Genomic DNA, 19,534 nt, shown 5'->3' with positions numbered 1-19,534 from the left:
TAAATATTGTCTCTAAGTGGGTGTCTCAAAATATAATGTCTCAAAAATTTGTCTCTATAAAGACAATATAGAACACATATTATTATTGTCTCTATAAAGACAATTTGATTTGTCTCTCTAGAGACAATTTCATTTGTGTCTCTTTAGAGACAATTACATTTTTGTCTTTTTAGAGACAATTCCATAATTCAAACTATTGTCTCTCTAGAGACAATATAAAAAATTATTTAAAAAAATAAATGTCCATAATTCAAACTATTGTCTCTCTAGAGACAATATAAAAAATTATTTAAAAAAAAATAAATGTCCATAATTCAAACTATTGTCTCTCTAGAGACAATATAAAAAATTATTTAAAAAAAAATAAATGTCCATAATTCAAACTATTGTCTCTCTAGAGACAATATAAAAAATTATTTAAAAAAAAATAAATGTCCATAATTCAAACTATTGTCTCTCTAGAGACAATATAAAAAATTATTTAAAAAAAAATAAATGTCCATAATTCAAACTATTGAGTTAAAGATGTTTCGAATGCATGAAGATATGAAAGCAAATTCAAACCGAGAAAAAATTTAAACTGAATGACATGGGAGAAGATCAGTTATTTCCCATGGCACTTACTTTTGCTCTTGCTAGGGCGATTGTTAGGACACTATATAACGCATGGACAGTTGCCAACGTAAAGATGAAGTAGTGGAGCTGGTTCATGCCAGTGAGGGAGACCAGAGGATACTTACCCTTGAATCAAGAGGGAATGAATAATTATCAAACTATCATAAATATCTTGAATCATATCAAATGGACTAACACGATCTAAGTAACATCTAATAGCATTGGGAAATTTGAATAAGCAACATAGAGTTTGGTGTCCACCTCAGAACAATGATGGATAGCAGGAGCCATTGATTACTCCTTTTGACATGGAAGCAAACTATAAGCCATTCCTTTCGGTATACAAATCTTAGAAATGGGCTTCTCTCCAGTGGTCAGTAGAAATGAGATGAATCCCATAAGCATCAGTTCTGCAATCCAAAAATGACCATTTAAAATGTATTATGTTAGCTGATGTCATGTGATGCAATCTCATTCTGAAATTCTGAGAGTTGCTAAAAGATAGACTTGCTACAACGATCTGAATACTTCTTATGAACAACTCTCAGCTTATTTCCTCCCGTATTTAGGTGAAAATCAACCATGAAATACACACATTCCCTGGAACAATGCACATAAATGTTATTACCTCAATGTACAGAGTTAAAAAAATGTGTGTACGCCTCCAGACGCTTAGTATGCGCATTAGTATTAGATAAAGATTCAATTCAGACAGGGTGTTAGTAGCTGAGTTCCAACATATAGTTGATCAAGACACAATGTTCTGGCCGTAGCTGATCAACAATGCATGCCTGTAATTGATGAAGAAATCTAAAATGTCTAGTAGTAGGATTTCTTTAGAAGGGTAAAATTAGTAAAAGCATGATGCTTCAAAAATTTTAAGGCTTACTTCAGGTCTGCTTCAGAGTAGCCTGTATGAAGGGTAAGTGTTTTGTTCCAACATGGATCCTTCCTCAAAGTGCATCGAGTAGTGTAGACAGCAGCAACAACAAGCATTGATGGACTGTAGATAGTCCATGCGCTTTATGCACATATCTTGCCATGCCAAGCACTTAATGTCCAAGAGGCTTATAAAGGGATAAGAGGCAAAAAGAGGAAACAGGCATATTCAACAATAAAATAATAGAACGAATGAGAAGTGAAACACAGCCAAACCACATAGCCTCCAATTCAAATATAAGTAGAGAATACTGGCATCCGTTGTATGATTGCAAACAACATAAATGTTTTCATGTCATTGTCAATAAAATTGAATGTAGGCTAAGAGCATCATGCTTTGAATTCCTCGAGACTCTAACCAAATATTTTTGTTGAATTTACAATTTCTTTCATCCAATTTACAATTTCTTTCATCCATTAGGACATCAGAACATGCTAGAATAAGAACACAGGACATACTATTCATTTTCTTGAATATAACTTTAACACCATGTATAATCATAATTCCACAAGGCTTGGTAAGCAATAAGAAGCACTATTTCTATACAGTTAAAAAGTGGTCATCAAAAGATTTGACACAAGTTAGCAAGACTGATGGTCCCAATGCACAATTATTTTTCCAAATCAGAAAATACACATCTTTGGGGATGCACACTACTGCAAATCTAGAAATATTTACATTAATCTAGGTGAAGAGAGCAATTCTCCTAGTTAAGTAGATAACTAACTCTCGAAATTCTTCTCTGGCATCTCCGTCACTGTCTTTAAAATTTGAGAATTGTCGTCAGTAATACTTCCTTGTGTCCAACGTTTTAACATCTCCAAGGCTGCTTTTGGCTGATCCATTGGGACCATATGACCTGCATCATGAACCTGGTGCAGCAAAATAGAAGATTCCGTAAGGAAGAAATTATCTACTTGTACAACGAAATCAAAGATGATCATCGAGTGCCTTTTACCTTGAGAAAACTGAGTGGTCCATAACTGGTTATTAAACCTGCTTCCTTATCATCTACAAGGAAGGATTTTGTAGGTGCCTTCTTGAAATTCTCACTTCCAGACCAATCCATGGAATTCACCCATCTTGAATTGCCTGAAAGACACATAATTTGAACAATTAACTTTTCAATTTTGAAGATTAGACTGACAAGCCTGAAAAACACAACTGCAAATAAGTTAATAACAGACCTAACACCTAAATCATAAAGTCATTCTCCAAAACAAAAACAAAATGTTATATGTATACAGTATCATTACCTAACCAATTGCAAATGAGATCATATTCTCTTGCATAAACTAGCAACTTAACACCATCCTCCAAGAGTGTTGGAATGCCAACTTCCATATTCCGCATCCAGTCAATAAGCATAGATTCATAAACCAAGGGGCTACAGGAGACAAATTTTCGGCTGCCAACCCCCAGGGCATCCCTAACGGATCACTGGTTTAAGTAATTCTCCATATTTGAAAAATGATAGCACAGGCCACCATTGCACTCCTTCCGAACATCATAGTACTGCAAAATATAAAACAAAATAATGAAAACTAATATCGTAAGATATATAAAACAACGATGACAAACTACATTTTAAGATAAAAAAATGCTGATAAAATAAACATAATGTCTGGCTATCCAGTATTTAGAATTTAAGTCTTACATTGATATTCCCAGCTAATGCCATAATGGAATTGAAAATTGAGGTGCACACCAAGTATGATGCAAAGCATGTGACAGTCCCTTCGGTACCTAGAAAGTTATCACACCGTCTATAATTAGAACCTACATTAAGAACCTTCGATAAATGATCTAGCATAACATCAGCCGTAACCAGTTACTTAAAACACTTCACAAATGGTAACTAAGGATCATAAAGCAAACAACATTTAGCCATCAAGCTTCTCGCAATTTAAAACATAGTAACAAGATTTCAATATGAACACATACAAATCTAGCTCAGTAAACAAAGTATACATCTCATAAATATGAAAATATGCATTTTGTTCCAAATTTTAATAGGATTTCAGCCCCATGAAAAAATATTCCTTGAAATTTGATGACTAGTTTATATTTATAGGTGTCTATTTATGAGATTTTTGGGCTGTTTTTTATGGATTAAAGGTCTACAAGTATCAAATACATGAGATATATTATAAAAAATGATAAAAAGTGGACCATACTGCAAAATGTTTGTAAAAACACACAATAAACAAGAATGAACTAACTAGAGGAGGGAAAAGCATCACCTATGCACAATATTTTAAGATCTAGATAAGCCTTCACTACTGTTATGGAAAACGCTTGCTCAAACAACTTAAAAAATACATTGAATATTTCAAAAAACACATCAACAAACAAGCCTTCCATAGCGGATAAGTGTTCAAAGCCCTTAACACAAATTTTATGGATTGTACTTGCTCATTATGTACTGAAGCAAACACAGTTCAACCAAGAAGAATGCTAGATTTTCCATCTGAATAATAGATAGTACGACTTGTCCATATGAAATATTTTTTCTTTTTAATAAAGATACATAGTTCAATGTTTTGTTCTTCTTAAAGATCCAGAGTAGTCTCTGGTCTTCACGACACGATAGTGCCTCTCTACGGCGTTGCATGTGAATGGCTTTACAGGTATGAATTTAATATATAGATATGCATTTAATATACGCGAATTTCCATTGTGTTTTTGAAAAGATCCCTGGTTGCAGCGGATCATCTGCTGCAATATTCTGCAATGTAAGGTACGTGATCTTTGGACGTGGCAGTTATCTTGCAAATTGAGTAGGTAAATATTGAGGGTTACTTAGGTAGATCGCATAGCTTGCTATTTATTGTTATTATTATTATATCATTGCTATTTATTATTCTTGTTGGTGGTAGATCACACAACTTGCTACATTTGCTAAGCGATCTAATGCTCTCATATCATGTTCATATCATGTTCCCCTCAGAGATGAGTGCACGCATTTTCATGATTGCAAGCCGATCATATGCTGCACCAATCCGCTATCAGTGACTTTCGAGAAGATCCAAGCGATAGCTAAGTAACATATTCTAGATATGAGTTATTTTGTCTTCCGTTTTTATGGAAATATCCACAATACTCTGGGCCAGGTGAGGTAGTTGTTTCCTTTGTACACTAGGAATCATCGGGCCATCCGCTGTGTTTGGGGCTAATTCGTAAACAAATATTTTCTTGCCGTGCGGAATCTTGCAATCAACGGTATGCCAATCTTTGAATTGAAGTTGCTTATTTGTTAAATACCATGCAGTTGTTACAAGAAAGATGAGCATGGATGGCTCGTGGGTCTCTTGGAGACCATCCAAACGTGTTTATTGGCAATACAGCAGGGACTACCGCTACGCAGTTGCCCTTGTTTATTTTACTTTTCTTATTAACCTTTATAATTTATAACTCCAGCCTTGTATGGATGCAGGTCAGTACCGAATATATCCGAAGTTTTCAAAGAGAAAACTATAAGGTATTTTACTCCGAAAAAGTTTCCATGTATTTGGGTAACTTACCCTCCTCTCTTGGTTTTCTATTACAAGTTGTACCTCAATACAATGAGGTTAGGTCCATGCCTCCTGAATTAGCCTATGAACCATGCATTAAATACATAGGTATATGGTTTACTGTATTTGATGGGTTAAATACACTGTAGGTGGTTTTCCATTGCGATTTTATTTTTAAAGAATTTTTGAAAATAAAAATAAAAATTATTGTAAGTTTTTAGTAACTACTAAATTGTATAAAATAAACATAATTTGAGGCTTAATGGTCTGCTACTAGTTTAAATTTATGTTATGTGTATCACACACATGTGTACATCAAGCACTAGAATTGTGAAGGTTTTATTTAAATTTTAATTATAAAATAAGAGTTTCTAAATAATACAAGTTATTCATGGCTAAATAATGTTCTTATTTGTGAATTTATTATGTAATTTATGGCTAAATAATTTTTTTATGCATGTTACTTCAGTATTTTATTTTATGGATTGGTTCTATATCTATATTTATATAGTAGTTATGAACAATTATTTATACTTGGAAATTAGAGTTCAAGGGTCCTAGTTTCCTAGTTTCTCAACTCCTATTTTTCTAAAAAACCTAGTCTCCTAGTAGGTACTACTTGCTTGCTCCTTGGTGACTGGCTTTAACTTGAGAACCTTGTATTGGTATTAACCCATAATATTGCTAACATTGTCATATATTAGTTCTATTTACATTATATGTAATTTATTTATTTATTTATTTATTTTTTATGAAAAACAAATATCTGGAAAAATGTCCTATTTAACTCGTAGTTTATAATTTCATATCCACAAACTGAATTACAACACCATTAAAATTTCCTTTTCGAACAAAATCTTACATCCAATAGTTCCTAGTAATTAATATTGACATGCATAGTCTGTCCACAACATATAAGCTTGTTACTTATCTTGAAAATACAATACAATTCCAATAGTTCCTAGTAATTAATATTGACATGGATAGTCTCTCCACAACATATATGCTTGTTACTTATATGATTCTTGAAAATACAATACAATAGGAGTTGTCGCACTCGTCCTAACTAGTGAACCTCAATAGTTACTAGTAATTAATATTGACATGCATAGTTAATAGTAATTAATATTGACATGCATAGTCTCTGCACAACATATAAGCTTGTTACTTATCTGAATCTTGAATATACAATAGGAGTTGTCGCACTCCAGTGAACCTCTATCTTAGTAGTTCCCTTGAGCAATAGATTATTTTCCTATATAGAAACCAATCAACTATCTTTCATAGTTTCACCTTATCAAGTACAAAGAGCTTCATGTTAATTTTGGGCTAAATTCTTTATCAAAATAAGCCTAGTATTTATCTCCCACTAGTACCATGTCTAACTCAGATTGCCTTTATCTCCTGCAATCTCTTTTCATATTATCTTTCACTCATGACATCTATCTCGAGTCACTATAAATTTGGTGGTCAGAACCGCAAAAGGGATCATCCCCTTCAAATGGTGGAGGATTTTTATTTTTCTATGATTTTGTCCCTCCTTGTACCATAAGGGATTCTAACTCTTTCCTCACAGTTAGTAATCTAGCTAATCATGGGAGTCTAGCTAATGATGTGGTGGCCCCTCTTGTGTTTTAGCAAATAAGTGAAATAATATTTATTCATAACAATATTCTAACATTTATATGTGCCAACAAACTTTAGTTACAATTAAATATAAATAATAATATCTGCAAAAGTAATTACACTAAGGTTATCACACAGTTAGATGTAAAGATTTGACAAAGACATTGAATATAATGGAATTGCAATATGTTCTCTATGTTATAGACAAGTCTCTTAGTGCATCATCATAATGCAGGTGGACCAATTAGAGCCATATTATGTGTTAAATGTTGTTGTTTTGATGATTCCGACAAACCTCATTTTAAGAAGGAAAAAAAAATTGTAGAAATCACATAGAAGAATTTTTGTCGATGCATTTTGAACCAGCTAGTGTGGTTCATCATCACGGCAAGATGAAGAGATAGATCATGGAACCAACTTAAATAGAGATCAATGTAGAGACTCTTAGTTCATATAATGGCAAGTTTCTGAATAATATATAATGGCTATAATAAATGGCTAGTTTCTGAATAATGTTATTTAATTTATAACATTAGTTATAAGGATCCCATTATTTTAAATAAAATCTAGTAATAGGTTAGCGTTCGAAATATCTATAGAATAAAAAGAATCAAACATTCAAATTCAAACCTCAAACAAGGAGCGAAGTCAAAAAGATATAACAAAAGGAGTCAACACCCTATTAAGAAATAAAAATAAATTATTGAGAAAATCAGAAAATATAATAAATAAAATCCAAACTAAAATAATCAAAATAATGAATCAGGGTCAACCATAAAATAAGGGGCTAAGGCCTACAAATAAATCAAGGAGCCAAGAAAAAACAATAAAATAGACAAAGTCTAACATAAAATAAATACTTAAAGTTGCTAAGATGATAAAAAATAAATAAAAGAGCTAAGAATGATCAAGATGATAAAACTTAATTGATGAAAAACCAATAAAAGAATATTGACCATAATGATTGAAAAATAAGTAAAAACAAATTAGTGGTTATTTTTTAGATTACTAGGGCCTACTTGAATTTTCCATGATGGAAATGACTAATCATGGCAATGAAGTGGGCCTCCTCGATGCAAAAGTGATGCTTAGTTTTTTGCATGTTATGCCATAGCAAATGAGCAAGTCCTACCATGCTTGATGTCAGCAGCATGCTCACGAATCCTTTGATTAATAGAGCGACCAATGTCATCTATGTAGGGAGTCCCACAAGAGAAGTTGATAACATAAACATTTTTTATATTTTTAAGGTCCAGTGAGTCTTTTACAGATCTAAGGGTCCACCTTATTTTCACCACTTTTGATTGATAATCCCTACAAGCTTACAAGCTTATAATTAAGAAGTCTTTCCTTGTTCACTGTGTTGCAGTTATCTAAATTATATATGTCATTTTCAACTAGCTAATCTATTAGTATTGAGTGGTGCATGAAATCTTTAAGCTATACACGAACCTATTCGGGAGGAGGGGTAGTTTATACACATTGAGATGGCCCCATGGAGAAATGGGACCTCTGAAGCAATTCATTTCAAGATTATTATTTCTTTCCACCTGATCTCTCTAGACTATGAATTTGAGTGGCCTGCAAGCCGAACAGTTTAGGAACCAGTGTGACCACAATAATCATGGAAACCAATATCGCGAGTCCGTGAATAACCTATCGATTGGTCTAAATGTCAGTATGGGAATAACGATAATGTGCATTCCAATCTTTAATTGGAAATATATACAGGAAGTACTCATGTGGGCATTTGAAACGGATTCAAAACGAGCTTTATAGGGGATGTGAAAGATTCCTAGGTATAGAGTTGTCTATTAAGAAACTTTTGTGACTACGTCCGCAGACGTGGGGCGAAAGAAGGATCAAAGTACAACATAATGTGCAGTGTTCGGTAAAAATTTGGGCATGGGCAGCCCGTTAAAAAAAATCTTAAATGTGCAGTTCGTTAAAAAAAATTAATGTGTAGCGTTGGGAAATTGAAGGTAGAAAGCATAATTACCATTGCAATCATTGTGGGTTTCTAAGGCCTAATGTTCCTTCCTTTTACGGAATCATCCTCAGAGCTTCTAGATTACAGTAGGGGGACCACAGACCAGTATGTAGTTAAAATTCATAATCAAAATGTGCACGAATAATTGATCTTTTATTGAAAGGACCTTTCACTTTTTCTTTTCGAAATTTCAAATATATTTTTATTAGAGGCTAATATTAAAAGAGTGGCTAGACAAATAATAAAAAAATTGGCATTATTTTGTTAAAATTCGATAGAAATTTTTGGTTATAATTTCTAAGCTTCAAGATTTTGAATGGCTAGAAATTTTTTTATTGTGTTGAATCCATTTCAACTATAAAAATAGTATTAAGCATTATTCTTATAATTTTAAGGAAAAAATTGATATCTATCTAAAACAAAGTCATAAAGATAATTATAATATAATTAGGTTTTTTTTTTTAAATCATTTTTTTTAAAATAAATAAATATTTTTTACAAAATCATACCAAAAAAAACTAAAAACATTATCTTATTATATTATAATAAATATCAACATCATGATTCCTATTGTTATATTATAATAAGTATCAACATCATGATTCCTATTGCCAATATTATACCCTAACCTAATTTCACCCTACTGACATCTTCAAAACGAGGTGAAATTGCTTCTCATTATTTATTCTCTCCTTGTTTTCAGTTCATCATTACTTGCAAGACTATGCTTTTTATTTTATTTTTAAATAATCATAAGTTAACATATATTTATCTTTAAATTTTATTTTGCAAGTACTATGCCACAGGAACACCTATTTATATTGCCAATTTTTAATTATTAAATTTTAAAATTTAATTAATATTAAATTGCAACTTTTTAATGAATATAAATAATTAATGGCCCGAAGGTTACCTCAATTGATCTAGGTTCAGTTTTCCTTGGAGTTAGACTTTTATTAATTTAAGTGACTTACCTTTAATATATATATATAATTATAATTTTCAAAAATAAAAGATTTGACAATAAACTTAAACTTTTATATCATTAAATTATTAATTAAATTTTCATATAAACTTTACCATTCTTTCACTATAAAAAGCATATTATTTATTTACATTATACACATCATTTATTTTTTTAAATTTCATTAATATTAAATTATATTTTCTTTAAAAAATTAAAATTATTAAAACATTATAATTTATACAATATAATTGAAATATCCCTTAAAATTAAATTAATAGAAAAATAAATTTCATTAATATTAAATTACATTTTAAAAAACAGAAATGATTAAAACATTATAATTTCTACAATATAATTGAAATATCCCTAGAATTAAATTAAAAACTATTTCAAATTCAATAATTTTATTTAGACATTTCACATTTTAGCTTTGGTCTCCCATTTTAGAAGATTATAAATTTGCATTATTTATTTGAATTATAAATTTATAAATATATATTCAAAATTATAATATGATAAGAAAAAAAATAGTTTAAAATTATTTTAATGTATTTTTCTATAAATTGATAACCAATTTTAAAAGATTATAAATTTACCTTATTTATTTAAATTATAAATTTATAAATATATATTCAAAATTATATTATGATAAGAGAAGAAATTTATTTAAAATAATTTTAATATATTTAGCTACAAGCTGATAACAATTTTGCTCTAAATTAAAAGAAGCAAAATTTATTTTTTAAACAAATAAAAAAATATAATAAACAATTCAAATATTTAAGAATTGAGAAAACATAGATTATGATTTAATTAATTTCCATTAATTAATTTAGATATAAAATGGGGATGAAAAGTATAATATAATAGTCAATCGAAGTTAAATTATTTATAAATTATCATTATACATTGTTTTCCTTATGAAATATATAAGAGATAAATATGTCTCTGTTTTATAAAACATAAGTTACTAAAAAAAAGTATTACATTGTGATAAAAATATCAAAAACAAATAATTTCAACAATATATTTTATAAATTTTATAATTATTTTAATATATAAATCAAATGCTTACATATCATATATATGTTTTAATTAAATTTTCATCTAAATATATGAAATTTTAGAAATATAATATTTAAAATATTACTCATAAAATCTTACATATATAAATATATAATTTTTTCTAAATTTTAATAATAAAATATTTTCTAAAAATAAATATAATAAATGAGAACATATTTTTAATTTTTTCTAAATTTTAATAATAAAATATTTTCTAAAAATAAATAAAGAAATATAATAAATTAGAACATATTTTTAAATTTTAAGTCATTAGCTTGTTTCTTTAAATAATATAGCATTTTTCTTATTTTTTAAATAAATAATTTTATTTTACATACATTAATCAAATAATTTTTAAATTATAAAAATAAAATTCCTTAATATTTTAAGCATTTCAGAAAACTTAATCACTGAAAGGCTTTTTTTTCCAATTTATGCTCAACATATGTTTAGTCTTAATATTTATTAATTGTTGTAGTGTATTAAGAGTTGTTAGATTGCCTTGACTTTAAATAAATTAAAAAATTAGATTAGTGCCACGTGGTTCATGCCCACCAATTTCCTAGGGATTTGAGATTATTCCAATTCTAATAAGTTCATCAATAATAAGTACTTCATTATTATTTATAACATTCATTTATATATACGAAAATTTTATTTAGCAAAATGTTCCATTATTTTTAATAAATTTAAAAAATTATATTCATGCCGCTTGGCTCCCCACCCACCAATTTCCTAGGAATTTGTGATTATTTCAATTCTAATAAGTTCTTCATTATTATTTATAATATTCATTGATAAAAAAATCTCTTAAGTTAAAATTGGCCCATAAATTTTCTATACACGGTTAATAAGGTAAATGTGTGCATTAATAAAGTATTCTTGGTGTTGCAATAGTTGGTTATATTGATGAAGTCTTCCACTCTATCAACCAATTAATATTTTTAATGTGGTTGTACTAGTTAAGTAATGTCAAGAGACCAATCTCGTGATTTTTTTTTTTTTTTTTTTAAGAAGATAACTATAACAAGAAATTCTCCAAACCATTAATAAAACTAGCCTGGATCCATATTAATTCTGGATCTCTAAGCCTATGGAGGGACCGAATCTCTTTTAACTACAAAAGGGGGTTGCATATAAAGAATTTTGATCCCTCTCATCACTTGACAGATCCAAAATTAGGATTGATCTAAGTCGGTTTAATTTTTCCCCTGAAATAGACTACATTCCACATAGGCTACATTCCACATGAATACCGTGAGTTAATATCATGAGTTCTCAATACCATGAATCATTTTCGTTTTTATTATTATTTTATTTTTATCAAATTATTTTTATTTTTTATTTTTGTTTTCTTATTTTATTTTGACTAGTTAAAATATTTACATTACATTACATTAATCTTTTTGTTTAATTTAACTATTTTTATTTTTATGTAATTTGTGAAAATATTAAATATTACATTACAACATCACTAAATAAAAAGCCCCAAGGGTTAGCCCATCAAGTGGCCAAAACAGGAGATGACAGGCTAGATTCTACCCGAAGCCCTTGGGGTCAAGTCTGTGATAACCAAGGGGTTTGCTCCTAAACATCAGCCTACACAACACACAAGCTCAAGCTCAATCTAACTGGACCAAGGCATTTAATGACTTTTATAATCTCAAGATGAAACAGCAGCGAAAATTTTCAATACAAGATACCGTATTCCTATTTACATGGACTTAAATACACGAACCATTACCCTTGCATAGTGGTAAAGTCCACTGGCAATTGATTCAATTCCTAGAACGAAATTCCCTTGTTATGCTCGAAGAGTTAAGGGGGATGTTTGGTGTATAATTTTGTGTTACCACTTAGCAAGGATATATGTGGTGAGCTCCTGTCTCCCCAACGCATAACCGAAACAAGGATTAGCAATTGCTTTTGGAAATTCATGATGATATCGACTTCCATCACAGACAATCTCTTTCTGAAAATGTTAATGCTGGCTACCATGGGAATGGTCTCCCGCACAACCTTTCCATAATCGCAGCAACTCTCTCTAGCTGCACAATCCAGAGAAACAATCACCGAATTGTTTTTTTCACTGACACAATTTTTTCTATAATCCACCAATATCCTTCCATAACTGTCAAATTGACCCGCTTACAAACCAGAAGTGCCTCATAAAACTAAAATCAGCACCATAGACATAAACCCCAGTATAGTTAGTATTAGAAATCCTAACATCCTAACCCTAGTACATAAACCATAGCATTCAATAGTACAGTTAGTATTAGAAATCCTTTTCAACGGGCATAGACATAAACCCCACTTCCTAGAGGAAAAATCTGTAGTCCACTGGAAATATGAGTCTAATGTCATCAAATAACAGTTGGGAGGAAGCTGTTTTGCATAACCTTTGAGGTTTCTGCTTACCTTTCCGTGCATTAGCAGGATAAATTTCATTTTAGCAGAAAGAAAAACAAATAATTACCACAGGAAGGAAGGATTAAATGGAAAATATAAGTTTAAAAAATCCAGATTACCTTCATACTACTACCTTAAAACAACAAATAAGAGTTTTGAAATTGAATAAAAAGCTTAGTTTTAATGAATGTATGAAACAGTTTCAAACTTGAAATGGACCAGCTGCATTCCTAAACTGCCCTTCATTATTAATATTTCAAAGCTAAATTAAGTTTGAATGGCAGTGGAGACAAGCCTCTTTTTTCAGTCTCATGTTTTCAAGCCGCAACTCATGTTGCTGTTCGTAAGGCATCTCAGTGAGCATTGCTGGTCCTCCACAATTGAGAGTTAGTCATCGATCTTGCTTTGATCCCCTATCAGAGGTCACCGACGACCCACATAAGAACAAACGTTAGCTCATTTTTTATTCTTGGAAGAAATGACTGTAGATAGATAAATTGGTTTTTCCGGGGCGGACGTAGCCAAGTGGACCAAGGCAGTGGATTGTGAATCCACCACGCGCGGGTTCAATTCCCGTCGTTCGCCTCATAAAAGAAGATAAAAAATGGACTGGATCCGAATCCGATTTGTTTTCATTTTCATATTTCGGTGAAAATATTTCTATCTATGTAATAGAAATGGACACTCGAGCCTTCTTTCTTTGTGGGAAACATGAGCCCTTTATCGGACTTGAACCGATGACTTACGCCTTACCATGGCGTTACTCTACCGCTGAGTTAAAAGGGCCCCCTCATCATATATGAATGAGTGAGTCTACTATGGTAGATGGACAACAAATTGGATATGGATGATCCATCTATCTTTATAGATATCAAGTTGAGAACATATATTATAGTAGCTCGTAGGGTAAGGATCGCTATACTGGAAACTCCGGGCTGAGCTGATACGAAGCGGATGGAGAAAAGTTATGCCTGAGAGCATTTACTGAAATATGTTCATATTGCTAGAAGAGACAAAGGCTCAACGGGTCAGGTCCTATTGCAATTACTTGAAATGCATTTGGATAATATTCTTTTTCGATTGGGTATGGCTCCCACCATTCCCGGAGCTAGACAATTAGTGAATCATGGACATATCCGGGTCAATGACCATATGGTAGATATACCAAGTTACCCTTGCAAACCTCAAGATGTGATTACTATAAGAGATCAACAAAGATTGAGAGCTAAGAATATGGAGCCATTCCAGTTTATGGCTCTTTTTCTTCCTGGAAGAGGAAGATCTTTCTAAACTGAATTAGAAAGAATTCAATTCGAAGATTAGAGGAGTTGAGCAAAAAAAATTCCTTGATAAAGAGAAAGAACAACCTAGAATTTCTAAAACTAGAATGGATAGAATCCTTTCTTCTCTCTCGGAAATAGAAGAGAGAGAATTAAGGAATTCCGGAATTTGGATTCAAATGTGGAAGGAAAGAAGTGACGGAATATCCGTCAATGGGATTGTGGCGTGTATAGTTTAGTGATACAGGTGGGTTTTATTGCTGCACGTCCTCCACAATTGTAACAGGTGCAGTTAGTCATTGCTTCTTTAAAAGATCGGTTTTCCATTAGAAGCCTTTCGTTTTCCGGCCTCAAAGTTGAGTTATCGTGATGCTCTTGTTTAGCCTGACCAATCCAGGAGTTAGCAAATCAGGATCAATGAAATGAAATAGAAAGAAAAGAAAGATTTAAACAGTTGTGGTGAATTTCTTTGTGACTTTGTGCAGTGTTCTAACCCTAATGGCCACAACAACAAAAAAATGCATACCTTCATATGCGTGCGACTATTTTGAAACCAAAACCTTATTTGGCTAGGCGCAAGCTGCAACTTTTTGCTAAGTTGTTGGCATTGCTTTTCGTCCCGAAAACAACAAACACAAATGAACTTCATCCCGAAAACTAGCCCACCAAGGAAACGAAATTAGTTTCATAACATACGCCTCCAACTCCTATAGCTGCTGTGGAGTATGTCTCTGAAAACGCTTCTTTCTTTGACGTTGAGTGTTATCTTGATCATCCTCCAATCGGCTCCTCACCACATTATCGCTGCCCGACCCACTCTCATACTCATTATCTACTTTAGTCTTACCATGTTCTCTACTGCTACAGTCACTACTACATGTAGGGGGTTTTAAAACAATATTTGAGTCAATTGTCTTAACTTAAGACAAAAAGAAACTCAAATATTGTCTTAAATATTGTCTCTAAGTGGGTGTCTCAAAATATAATGTCTCAAAAATTTGTCTCTATAAAGACAATATAGAACACATATTATTATTGTCTCTATAAAGATAATTTGATTTGTCTCTCTAGAGACAATTTCATTTGTGTCTCTTTAGAGACAATTACATATTTGTCTTTTTAGAGACAATTCCATAATTCAAACTATTGTCTCTCTAGAGACAATATAAAAAATTATTTAAAAAAATAAATGTCCATAATTCAAACTATTGTCTCTCTAGAGACAATATAAAAAATTATCTAAAAAAAAATAAATGTCCATAATTCAAACTATTGTCTCTCTAGAGACAATATAAAAAATTATTTAAAAAAAAAAAAAATGTCCATAATTCAAACTATTGTCTCTCTAGAGACAATATAAAAAATTATTTAAAAAAAAATAAATGTCCATAATTCAAACTATTGTCTCTCTAGAGACAATATAAAAAATTATTTAAAAAAAAATAAATGTCCATAATTCAAACTATTGAGTTAAAGATGTTTCGAATGCACGAAGATATGAAAGCAAATTCAAACCGAGAAAAAATTTAAACTGAATGACATGGGAGAAGATCAGTTATTTCCCATGGCACTTACTTTTGCTCTTGCTAGGGCGATTGTTAGGACACTATATAACGCATGGACAGTTGCCAACGTAAAGATGAAGTAGTGGAGCTGGTTCATGCCAGTGAGGGAGACCAGAGGATACTTACCCTTGAATCAAGAGGGAATGAATAATTATCAAACTATCATAAATATCTTGAATCATATCAAATGGACTAACACGATCTAAGTAACATCTAATAGCATTGGGAAATTTGAATAAGCAACATAGAGTTTGGTGTCCACCTCAGAACAATGATGGATAGCAGGAGCCATTGATTACTCCTTTTGACATGGAAGCAAACTATAAGCCATTCCTTTCGGTATACAAATCTTAGAAATGGGCTTCTCTCCAGTGGTCAGTAGAAATGAGATGAATCCCATAAGCATCAGTTCTGCAATCCAAAAATGACCATTTAAAATGTATTATGTTAGCTGATGTCATGTGATGCAATCTCATTCTGAAATTCTGAGAGTTGCTAAAAGATAGACTTGCTACAACGATCTGAATACTTCTTATGAACAACTCTCAGCTTATTTCCTCCCGTATTTAGGTGAAAATCAACCATGAAATACACACATTCCCTGGAACAATGCACATAAATGTTATTACCTCAATGTACAGAGTTAACAAAATGTGCGTACGCCTCCAGACGCTTAGTATGCGCATTAGTGTTAGATAAAGATTCAATTCAGACAGGGTGTTAGTAGCTGAGTTCCAACATATAGTTTATCAAGACACAATGTTCTGGCCGTAGCTGATCAACAATGCCTGCCTGTAATTGATGAAGAAATCTAAAATGTCTAGGAGTAGGATTTCTTTAGAAGGGTAAAATCAGTAAAAGCATGATGCTTCAAAAATTTTAAGGCTTACTTCAGGTCTGCTTCAGAGTAGCCTGTATGAAGGGTAAGTGTTTTGTTCCAACATGGATCCTTCCTCAAAGTGCATCGAGTAGTGTAGACAGCAGCAACAGCAAGCATTGATGGATTGTAGATAGTCCATGCGCTTTATGGACATATCTTGCCATGCCAAGCACTTAATGTCCAAGAGGCTTATAAAGGGATAAGAGGCAAAAAGAGGAAACAGGCATATTCAACAATAAAATAATAGAACGAACGAGAAGTGAAACACAGCCAAACCACATAGCCTCCAATTCAAATATAAGTAGACAATACTGGCATCCGTTGTATGATTGCAAACAACATAAATGTTTTCATGTCATTGTCAATAAAATTGAATGTAGGCTAAGAGCATCATGCTTTGAATTCCCCGAGACTCTAACCAAATATTTTTGTTGAATTTACAATTTCTTTCATCCAATTTACAATTTCTTTCATCCATTAGGACATCAGAACATGCTAGAATAAGAACACAGGACATACTATTCATGTTCTTGAATATAACTTTAACACCATGTATAATCATAATTCCACAAGGCTTGGTAAGCAATAAGAAGCACTATTTCTATACAGTTAAAAAGTGGCCATCAAAAGATTTGACACAAGTTAGCAAGACTGATGGTCCCAATGCACAATTATTTTTCCAAATCAGAAAATACACATCTTTGGGGATGCACACTACTGCAAATCTAGAAATATTTACATTAATCTAGGTGAAGAGAGCAATTCTCCTAGTTAAGTAGATAACTAACTCTCGAAATTCTTCTCTGGCATCTCCGTCACTGTCTTTAAAATTTGAGAATTGTCGTCAGTAATACTTCCTTGTGTCCAGCGTTTTAACATCTCCAAGGCTGCTTTTGGCTGATCCATTGGGACCATATGACCTGCATCATGAACCTGGTGCAGCAAAATAGAAGATTCCGTAAGGAAGAAATTATCTACTTGTACAACGAAATCAAAGATGATCATCGAGTGCCTTTTACCTTGAGAAAACTGAGTGGTCCATAACTGGTTATTAAACCTGCTTCCTTATCATCTACAAGGAAGGATTTTGTAGGTGCCTTCTTGAAATTCTCACTTCCAGACCAATCCATGGAATTCACCCATCTTGAATTGCCTGAAAGACACATAATTTGAACAATTAACTTTTCAATTTTGAAGATTAGACTGACAAGCCTGAAAAACACAACTGCAAATAAGTTAATAACAGACCTAACACCTAAATCATAAAGTCATTCTCCAAAACAAAAACAAAATGTTATATGTATACAGTATCATTACCTAACCAATTGCAAATATGATCATATTCTCTTGCATAAACTAGCAACTTAACACCATCCTCCAAGAGTGTTGGAATGCCAACTTCCATATTCCGCATCCAGTCAGTAAGCATAGCTTCATAAACCAAGGGGCTACAGGAGACAAATTTTCGGCTGCCAACCCCCAGGGCATCCCTAACGGATCACTGGTTTAAGTAATTCTCCATATTTGAAAAATGATAGCACAGGCCACCATTGCACTCCTTCCGAACATCATAGTACTGCAAAATATAAAACAAAATAATGAAAACTAATATCGTAAGATATATAAAACAACGATGACAAACTACATTTTAAGATAAAAAAATGCTGATAAAATAAACATAATGTCTGGCTGTCCAGTATTTAGAATTTAAGTCTTACATTGATATTCCCAGCTAATGCCATAATGGAATTGAAAATTGAGGTGCACACCAAGTATGATGCAAAGCATGTGACAGTCCCTTCGGTACCTGGAAAGTTATCACACCGTCTATAATTAGAACCTACATTAAGAACCTTCGATAAATGATCTAGCATAACATCAGCCGTAACCAGTTACTTAAAACACTTCACAAATGGTAACTAAGGATCATAAAGCAAACAACATTTAGCCATCAAGCTTCTCGCAATTTAAAACATAGTAACAAGATTTCAATATGAACACATACAAATCTAGTTCAGTAAACAAAGTATACATCTCATAAATATGAAAATATGCATTTTGTTCCAAATTTTAATAGGATTTCAGCCCCATGAAAAAATATTCCTTGAAATTTGATGACTAGTTTATATTTATAGGTGTCTATTTATGAGATTTTTGGGCTGTTTTTTATGGATTAAAGGTCTACAAGTATCAAATACATGAGATATATTATAAAAAATGATAAAAAGTGGACCATACTGCAAAATGTTTGTAAAAACACACAATAAACAAGAATGAACTAACTAGAGGAGGGAAAAGCATCACCTATGCACAATATTTTAAGATCTAGATAAGCCTTCACTACTGTTATGGAAAACGCTTGCTCAAACAACTTAAAAAATACATTGAATATTTCAAAAAACACATCAACAAACAAGCCTTCCATAGCGGATAAGTGTTCAAAGCCCTTAACACAAATTTTATGGATTGTACTTGCTCATTATGTACTGAAGCAAACACAGTTCAACCAAGAAGAATGCTAGATTTTCCATCTGAATAATAGATAGTACGACTTGTCAGTACAACAAGGTATTATTAGGAATACAATAAAGAAAAGTAATTTAAAACATGAATGCTAGATTTTATGAGGCATTTTCGAAAGTAGATTTGATCAATGCCACATAGGCTACTTTCAACAAT

At 31.8% G+C, this 19,534-nt stretch overlaps 2 protein-coding genes and 1 non-coding gene across 3 annotated transcripts; all 3 read right to left on the bottom strand.

Annotated features, from left to right (window-relative positions):
- Window positions 1-2,118: 2,118 nt before the first annotated feature.
- Window positions 2,119-2,808, bottom strand: LOC149228065 (serine carboxypeptidase-like). Its single transcript, XM_089380666.1, has 3 exons — window positions 2,801-2,808; window positions 2,514-2,706; window positions 2,119-2,427 (listed from the first exon to the last, which is right to left on the bottom strand). Exons 1-3 carry the CDS (start codon window positions 2,806-2,808, stop codon window positions 2,278-2,280), a joined length of 351 nt encoding a protein of 116 aa, XP_089236792.1. The 3' UTR covers window positions 2,119-2,277.
- An 11,036-nt stretch (window positions 2,809-13,844) lies between these two features.
- On the bottom strand, window positions 13,845-13,916 carry TRNAT-GGU (transfer RNA threonine (anticodon GGU)). Its single transcript has one exon. It is a non-coding gene; the product is annotated as a tRNA-Thr (tRNA).
- Window positions 13,917-17,434: 3,518 nt separating this feature from the next.
- On the bottom strand, window positions 17,435-18,672 carry LOC149228063 (serine carboxypeptidase-like). The gene is made up of 4 exons (XM_089375630.1): window positions 18,574-18,672; window positions 18,173-18,431; window positions 17,875-18,008; window positions 17,435-17,788 (listed from the first exon to the last, which is right to left on the bottom strand). The coding sequence occupies exons 2-4, from the start codon at window positions 18,282-18,284 to the stop codon at window positions 17,639-17,641; spliced, it is 396 nt and encodes a 131-aa protein (XP_089231756.1). The 5' UTR covers window positions 18,285-18,431; window positions 18,574-18,672; the 3' UTR covers window positions 17,435-17,638.
- Window positions 18,673-19,534: the final 862 nt, after the last annotated feature.

Source organism: Pinus tabuliformis, chromosome J (assembly GCF_031772625.1).
Source record: "Pinus tabuliformis cultivar Carrire ecotype Pingquan chromosome J, CPIR1, whole genome shotgun sequence".
Classification (NCBI taxonomy): Eukaryota; Viridiplantae; Streptophyta; class Pinopsida; order Pinales; family Pinaceae; genus Pinus; species Pinus tabuliformis.
The sequence above is the reverse complement of the archived record's forward strand: the minus strand, read 5'-3'. Positions and strand labels throughout refer to the sequence as shown.